Source organism: Pygoscelis adeliae, unplaced genomic scaffold (genome assembly GCF_000699105.1).
Source record: "Pygoscelis adeliae isolate BGI_AS28 unplaced genomic scaffold, ASM69910v1 Scaffold1275, whole genome shotgun sequence".
NCBI lineage: Eukaryota > Metazoa > Chordata > Aves > Sphenisciformes > Spheniscidae > Pygoscelis > Pygoscelis adeliae.
The window spans coordinates 1,333-9,565 of NW_008824732.1; the positions used below are offsets into that span (position 1 = coordinate 1,333).

General features: G+C 48.9%; 1 protein-coding gene across 1 annotated transcript in view; it reads left to right on the forward strand.

The window, feature by feature from the left end:
* Window positions 1–1,423: 1,423 nt before the first annotated feature.
* EWSR1 (EWS RNA-binding protein 1) overlaps window positions 1,424–8,233 on the forward strand; it is a gene marked incomplete at both ends in the record, with an annotated part of 22,435 nt that continues 15,625 nt past the window's right edge. Inside the window, 3 exons of the mRNA XM_009323404.1 lie at window positions 1,424–1,460; window positions 1,710–1,761; window positions 4,151–4,274. Coding sequence (XP_009321679.1) covers window positions 1,424–1,460; window positions 1,710–1,761; window positions 4,151–4,274 — 213 coding nt within the window. The remainder of the gene's footprint in view (window positions 1,461–1,709; window positions 1,762–4,150; window positions 4,275–8,233) is intronic.

Below are 8,233 nucleotides of genomic sequence, written 5' to 3' on the forward strand. Positions count from 1 at the left end.
GGTTCAGCGTCTTTTTATTGCGGGTGGTATTTCGGTCGTCTTCCTTGTGTACTCGTACCGGTTCCTGCGCTCTGATGCAAGGTTGAAGTAATTAATATCTGTCAAAAATCGCTACCAGAGCCACCTCCTTTTCCTTGACCATCAACACGCGCCCCAGGGTCTGAGCTCCGGCATCAGCGGAGGGAAGTGAAAGGGAGGAAAAGCCGTAAGCTCACATAGAGGGGTTGGGAGGAGGAGAGGAAAGCTTTATTAGGGATGAATCCGCAGCCTCGAGAAACAGGAGGTTCTGGTGTTCGAAAAGAGTATTTTCAAAATGATTCCTGGTGCTCCCATCACCTTCAGTTGCGAGCAGCGTGATAAAGGCATTAAAACGGCCCTTACAACCTAGGGATAACTGAAGGCTGTAGGAAGCCGTCGGCTGGCTTCCTCAAATTCATAATCTTCGGTTTTCTAACTCAGCTCAGCGTACCCCGAGGTGCGATCGCGATAGAAACGCCGAAGCCTCTTCCCGCCCAGGACTGTCTGGCTCTGCCTGAGCAAAGCTCTACTAACGTCCAGCTTCTGCCTCCAGCTCAGGCAGTTGCGAGCCAGGTCTGGACTCATTCCTGATCTCTGACTTTTGTGGTGCCGGGAGAGCTGGAATCTGGCTGGCAAGGTCCGGTCTGAGTGATGAATTCATCGTTCGCTCTGGAAGTTTGGATGGGAACTGGAGTTGCTTGGTGACTTTGAGGGAAAGCGTACATTTAGGAACTGTAATCATTTCAAATATAGCCTCGTAATTGCCATGTGGACACGTTTTTCATTCCTGCCAGCAAACCAGTTCAGCGCAGACTTTCCTGCTTGGATTTTCAGGATTTCAGTTCTCGTCTAAATCAGGGTATTGGTGTGGATCAGGGCTTTGAGGACGGAATTACTGCTGGCTGCCCCTCTCGAACCCTGCTAGGGGACAAGTGTTAGAACTTCCCAGCCGTTTGTTTGGGTCCTTGGAAGTTAAATAGAAAGAGTGAAGTGTGGTGGTTTCTCCAGACCCAAAAGCTTGCAACCTGGCCCTTTGAAACCGGGGTGGGGGGGTTTGTAAGTGTCAGCCCCAGTGTTTCTTTTGTCCCAAAACAAAACACCCTCCTGCCAGCCCCCTTGGGTGTCATCCAAGGTGGCAGTTAAATTAAAGTAGGGTCATCTGAGATCAAAGTTGCTGCTGCCAACAGCAGTAACAATGAAGGGAAGAGAGGTTTTGTTTCCTTCAAAAAAGACTGAAAAAGTGCATTTACCTTACACTCTTTTGAACCTGGGTTTCCAGCGGTTTATAGCAGTTCTTTCAAGCTGCAGGAGGAAATTCCAGCTGCTGTGCTCTTAGGCTGTTAATTTTGTTAAGCCTTTGTCAACCTTTTTTTCCTTTCTTTTTTTTTTTTTCCTTTTCTTGCAGATTATAGTACCTATAGCCAAGCTGCAGCTCAGCAGGGGTAAGTAGCATTATGGTCTTATCCTCTCTGTTTTAAAAAGATGTAATGTAAGTATATAATAATTGTGGTTTAGTCTTAACTCAAGTATGTTCGTAAATCCTGTGGTTTTCCTTTAGCTTTTAGATTTTGTATTGCCATAGTATTTCAGCAGAAATCACTTGGATATGTGAAAGCTGTCTTGTGATACGTGTTTTGCGCAAGTCAGAAACACGGCGATGCGTTATAAATGTCTTTAAATTCATTTTACAGCTACAGCGCGTATGCACCTCAGCCAGCTCAAGGATATGCACAGACCACCCAGGTAAAACATGGGACGGGTTTATAGATGCTGCTGAATCACGTGTCTTCCAGTAAACTACACGGGGCTCTGCCAGCCACGAAAAACGCTGAGCGGCAACGTCAAAATCTGTCATTAGAAGTTGTCTCGTAGCTTCCCACACAGCCCAAACTGCTTTCTTAAAGTGAAAACAACCTAAACGTCAAGGAGCCTCAACAGTCCCCTCCTTCGTTAATACATCCGAGCCTAAGGTGGTGGTTGTCGAGAGGGTTATAAAAGCCCGATTCGCGGTGTACGTTTGACACCACCGTGTTGGTGGGTGTTTTACTCAGCGGTGTAGGAGAGAAAAACCTAAAAAAAAAATAGAAAGGGGGAGGAAATTGCCGTTTGTGAGATTGCAGCAGTTGGTCAAAGTAGGAGGAGGGAATAGACCTTTTTCATGGAGGTATTGTTGCTAAAGCTGTTAATACTCTTAGTTGGCTAGACTGCAAGATGACGATGATCTTTAAGAGATTAATTAAACAACGCTTATTTTTAATCCTTAGAATACAGGTTACTAAAAACATTGGTATACACACTCCAAGTATGTTTTCAAAGGTAAACTTTTGTCCTCAAAAAGTAGTGTAGATTAATTTTACCCCGCCTCTCCAGAGAGGTTTTTGAAGGGAAAATCCTGCCGCCCAAGAGTATGTCTGTGTTACGGAGATAAAAACCACCACATTGTCACGTTGGAGCGTTAGTGAGCAGCTTTAAATCGGTTAATTCTGGTTGTGGCAGCAGCTTGGCTTTGGTGCTGCAGGGCTGAGCGGGAGCTACCTTCCTGTGCCTGCTCAGGCTACCTGTGCCGCGCTGCCTGCTGCTGCCTGCGCTAGCCGGTCCAAGGCAGGCGAGGCTGCGTGAACACTGCACTCGCTTGTTCCTGCGGCAGGGTAAGAAGGCCCCTTTGTGAAAAATACCGGTGTTAGAGGAGGAGGACAGGTTCAGTCTTGGCATTTGGGTCGGCTTAAATGAAGGTGAGGGTAACTTTTGTTTTGAATAAGTATGTTTTGAATAATATTGAGACCGAACAACTGCAAGAACTGCTACCAAATGTGCAGGTTACGTGGAAGGACGAGTGTGAGCGGACTGGCAAGAGTATGAACAGAAGGCCTCAGCAACATCCTCTAGTGTGCGACTAAAACAATTAACCGACTAAACTCAGCTGCAGGCAAATAGCCACGGGAGGTTTGCAGCGTTTCCTGCCTCTCGATGTAGTGAGCTTCCGCAGACGGTGACATGTTCAGTCTGGTCAAGGCTTTTCTACTCTTGGTTAAGATCTGGGGCTTGAGTTCAGGGAGGCTGGCTCACGAGTAACACAGGCGTAGATCCCAAAAGGCGTTTAAGTTCCGGGCTTCCACAGGAGTCAGTAAATCCCTTTGAGAATCTGGACGTTAAGGCTGTCTTCGTGTCGCTTCTTGAGCTGTAACTGGAGTTTTATCCTAACCCAAGCTGCTGGCCGCACAAAGCTGTTGGAAGTTGGCTGGTGCCCGAAGGTTGAGCCGGCTGGTCGGTGGCGCGGGGCTGAGGTAGCTGTTCAGCTGGTAAAACCGCAGTTACCAGCAGCTCTGCGCTAATCCAGCCACGCTGCGCCGCCGGTCGGCTCGCCACGGCTGAGGAGTTGCTTTGCGGTGCTGTCTTCAGGATTGAGCCAGACGATGGGCAGAAGGGGTCCTTTAGTGATAGTCTAGACTTGAAAATGAGCTCCGGGGGATGTGCGAGTTGAGAGCTGATCTCTCGCTGAATGCAAAGGCACCGGGACGGCGGCAGCTGTTACCGGGATGGTTTGGTGATGGCAAGCCCTTGGATGCTCCTGCTGATCCCGTCCTTGGATGCCTACATAAACTCCTATTTTTCAAACTGTTGGCCAGTGGACATAAAGAATATTCAGAATAATTTCACTGAAACCTTAAATAGGTTTCTTCTAGTGAACACTGAAGCAGTTTTACGCTGAAGTAACTGACTTGTTTTACTTCGTGCAGTTCTGCCCTCTGAGTAGTCCCACTCCCCGTGTTTCAGGTGAGCCCTCGGGAGGTACCTGTGAGCGTTGATGGGTGCCCAGGCAATTATGAGGAGCTGGATGCTTTCGTGTGTTGCTTTACCTAGAGCAGAGGTGTGTTGTGAAAACGTAAGAGGCTGCCCCTCCGGTCCTGGCATTGAAAAACTGCGTTTGTAACTTCATTACAGATCTGAACGGAAATTTGCAGTAGCACCCAAACTTTCACAGTAGCCTTGGCTTGACTCTGATTGCTTTCAGTACATCAGGTAACACAGATCCCCCAGTCTGTGTACATCACTGAAACAGTCTGTGTGTGTCTCTGCAACGCCTGTGAGTCGCTTCTGTTCGTGAATTAAATTTGTATCATTTTTGGAGCAGACATATGGGCAACAGAGTTACGGAACCTACGGACAACCCACCGACGTCAGCTACACACAGCCCCAGACGACTGCGACGTACGGGCAGACTGCGTATGCAACGTCCTACGGGCAGCCTCCTACCGGTAAGAGCCCCCGTGCCTGCAGGGCTTGCCTTATCCTGGGGAGAGAGTTGAGCTCAAGTCTGCCTCGGGGAACTCCGGCCCAAACCGTACTGAATTCCTCTGGGCGGCTCCGATGTAGAAAGGGCTTCCTTCCTCAAGAGCCTGCCTTGAGCGAAGGGCAGCTTAAAACGATGCGAAGACGCGGGTGGGCTGAGAAGGAGTAAGTAAACATGCCCGTTTAATTTTTCAGGGAACGTTTTGGGTGCTGGGTCATGCTGTGGAACTAAGCGTGGCTGCAGAGTGGACTGTGCCTAGAGCAAAGCAAACGGGAGCGGCGCGGCAGCGCTCCCTGGGAGCGTGTGCTCTGGCTGCTCTTCAGAACCCGCGGCCGCAGCACTTCGGTTGCCTGAAAATCAAATCAGGGGAAGTGATGTATGCCTGTTCTGATAGCGTACCCTCTACTTTTTGTCTTGTGCTTCCCACAGTAGAAGGGACCAGTACAGGTTTGACTATCCTGCTCACTCTTGCATGGAAAAATGCTGTCTTGTCCTGTCTGAACTTGTGGTGTTAACCCTTTAGGTGTCACTTGGTTTTAGCGCTAAAAACGTCCAGCATCAGAGCGCGCGCGCGCGATGACAGTAAGAGTTTGCTAGGCTGCAGTGGCGTTTGCCATCTCCACCTCTCTGTAAAGTCTCTGAGTGGCGTACTGTATGGATAAAATTTCCTGAGCGCTAACGACAGCCGTGCCGAGACGTTTCGGGTGAATCTAACCCCATTGTCCTGCCGTTTCCTAAAGGGTAAACAGCCTGGTTAGACACGTCCAGACTTCCTGACCGCCACCTTTGCATGTTCCATGTTGCCTTTGGATTTCCAGTGCAGACGCATACGTCACGTGTTCGTTAACGCGCTGTGAACTATTCCAACGTGTGCTCTTTGAACTGGAGTTTTGTACGTACGAGTGTCTTCATGTCTGGAAGAAACTATTGAGACGTCGTTCAGTTCTGGTATATTTGGACTGAATAGTCAGGAGACTTTGCAAAAGAAAGCAAATTTTCCTCCAGGTAGTGCCTTGGGTACCGTTTTCTGCAGATTCATCCTTTGCTATGAGAGACATTGTAAAAATCTGTTAGAGTGGGAGCTTTCTTAAATAATTCCCAAAGCAAGGGAATACCGGGACAGACAGGCGAGGGGGGTATCTGGCCGCAGAAGCCATCGAGGAATGCTTCGTAAGGAAGAGGGGGAGGGGAAATGTTAACCTATAGTCTATCCAGTTGTACGGCGCTGAAAATATTTAACGTCTTTACATGGATAAGGAAAATTTCTGCCTGGCGGTTAGCGCATGTCCTGCAGAACGAGAGCCAGTACCCTTTAGCCAGTGTCGCTGCGGCTTATCTACAGGGTTTTTTTCCTTTCATTTAAAAGTATATGGACATAAATTGGCAGCAAAAAGGATTTGCGGACTTCCAAAATCCCTTTCTTAGAAATGTTTGAGTCCCTTAATCCTTACTGTGGACTCCAGTCCTGCAGGGGTCACAGGAAGCTGCGCTGTTTATGGTTTTGCTTGTCCCTTAGGAGTATATTTGCTGGAGGAATAATAATAATTGGTCACCTTTTCTGCACAGCTTCTTTTTTTTAGGCAAAAAGCTTCATTTTCTTTTTATCCCCCCCCCAAAAAAAAAGAAAACTCAGGAAGTGGTCAAATGAAAGATCACATCGGGCCTTCAAGAAGTACGATTTGCCCCAATCCGCGTGGCGCTGGTCTGTGGCAGAACTGTTGATGTTATTCTCCAGGCAGAGTGCCAGGTTGTATTTATTCTTCCTACACCTGCCTCTCCTTCAGGAGCCAGAGCTGTGCAAATGAGACTGATCGTGCTTAAAGCCTGTCTCCCTCTCTCGGTCTCTGCCTTTCGTACTAAATAAAGCCTGGGGTGTTGCCTGGGGCGTACATCTTTATGCCCTAAGAGACGTGCAATTTTTACGGTTGAATCTCAATTTATTTTTCCTAGGCATCGCCTTTTTTGTAGCAGAGGGATGTCTGCAATTACTTAAAAGCAAAGTGCCTTTTTTTGTCTTTAACAGCCTGTTTTTCGGGTGAGATGCCGTTGTGGTCAGGGAAATTCAAATCCTGTGCAGATACACCCTCTCGGGACGCTGCAGGGACGGCAGAGACGGTTCCTCTGCATCGCCTCGGAGCCTCAGATGAGGGCTGTTGTAGCCTGCCCGGGGGCCTTTCCGTCCCAAGCGCTCTGCCGTCCAGCCTTGCGCTGGCTCCTGGGCCGCCCGAGGCATGAGGTGCTGCCCAGGTTGCGCTTCTTCCCTCCCCGGGGCTGTCGGAGAAGGCGTCTTGGGGTCGCCCTGTCGCTTTGTTAACGGAGAAGGGGGGTTCGGGAGCCCGCGGGCTCCTCTGCAGCTCCCCGGGTGCCAGCTGGGTTAGGGGATTAATCGCCACCGTCGGATCTGTGGTCGTGGTTTGTTCGCTGCGGCGTGTAGGCATGAATTGCAAGGGTAAATAAAGAGCTGCGTCTGTTAGGGTTATCGGCTTTCTGACAATGCTGTTTGGGGGCAAAGGCATCATTTCAGACGTTCAAGTGTGAATCTCCTTTAAGTAGCTAAGTGGGAATTACTCTCTAAGGACAGCCAGCCCCCACTTCTCTTTTTACCTGTGAAATTCAGTGTTATGTATATTTTAAGTTTCTAATGTATTTAGAATTTGAAAGGAGCGCACCCGTAGCTCTCTTGGCTACCGCAGTAATCTGTGGTACCAAAATAGAGCAGAGAGAGGGTAGCCTGTGCGTCCTCTTCTCCAGACCCTCACCGGTAGAAGCCACCAGCATGCCAAAGAGGAGTCGGCTCTCTCTGGGCACGCAGACCCCGTGGGTAGCTTTTAATACTGTTTGCATCGGAGAGAAGCCTTCAAAAACTGCTGCTAGCTGACGTGAAGCCTGCTTATTTCAGAATAAATCTCTTTGAATCCAGTATTTTCAGCTGGTGTTTTCTGAGGACCAAATCCTGCAAGCTTCCCCTCCGCCTGAAGAATTCCTAGACTTCAATAAGGGTTTTGTTTGCAGGCTTGGATACTTTGAGAGGAAACTGAGCCACGTAACTGGACTTCTTAAGCAGATGATCAAAGTTCTTCTGTTACCTTTTCCTTACAGTAGCTGTTCTGCAGACTCGCCGCTTATCTTGCTAACTGGTGGGGGGAGGAGAGAGAAGTGATGTAATGCAAATGCCCCCCTCAAAAATACGGCTCTTGAGGATTTTCAGAGTATCTAAACTGAGTTTGAAATGAAAATTTAGAGCGGTGGGATGTTAAATCACTGCCTTTTCTTTGGTACAAACCCTTCCAGCTGAGCACGCTTGCACAAGGGAAATGCTCCTTCCAGAGCTGAAGCGTTAAAATTCAGGATTGGTTTTTTTTCCTCCCTTTTATTCTGTTGACTGTGCAGAGCCAGGTGTTAGCAAACCTGCTCGCTTGCTTGATTGGAGAGGTTAGTGCTGCCAGTAAGAGTACCGAGAAAGGGGGCCCAGATGTGGGAGGACCAGCCTGTGGCTCCGAGTCTGACGCGAACAGCCGAGGGCAAGGCTGTGGCCTTACTGCAGACTGTACTTACGCAAACAGCAGGCTTTTTTAGTAAGTGGTCAGGCTTCGGGCAGTTCAAATAAGGATTCCTTTAACTTCTGGTGTCGGTGCTCTCTGTGGAAAAGCTGCGGTGGCTGACATTTAAGTGTTTGGGCTGTATAAATTTGCCCGAGGCTCTAAAAATCACGCTCATTTTATCCTGTTCGGCATCGTCCCGTTCACCCCGCTCAGCAACGCTCAGAGCAGGACTTTGCTTTTCAGACGACTTACCAGCGAAAAGGAATAATGGCGATGAAAACGGATTTGCTAGTGATCGGCGCGAGCTATTTCCTGGTGGGAGACGAGCTTACCGTCTCGCTTTCGTGTTTCCCGGTGTGGGAGCCAGCCTGTGGAGTTCAGC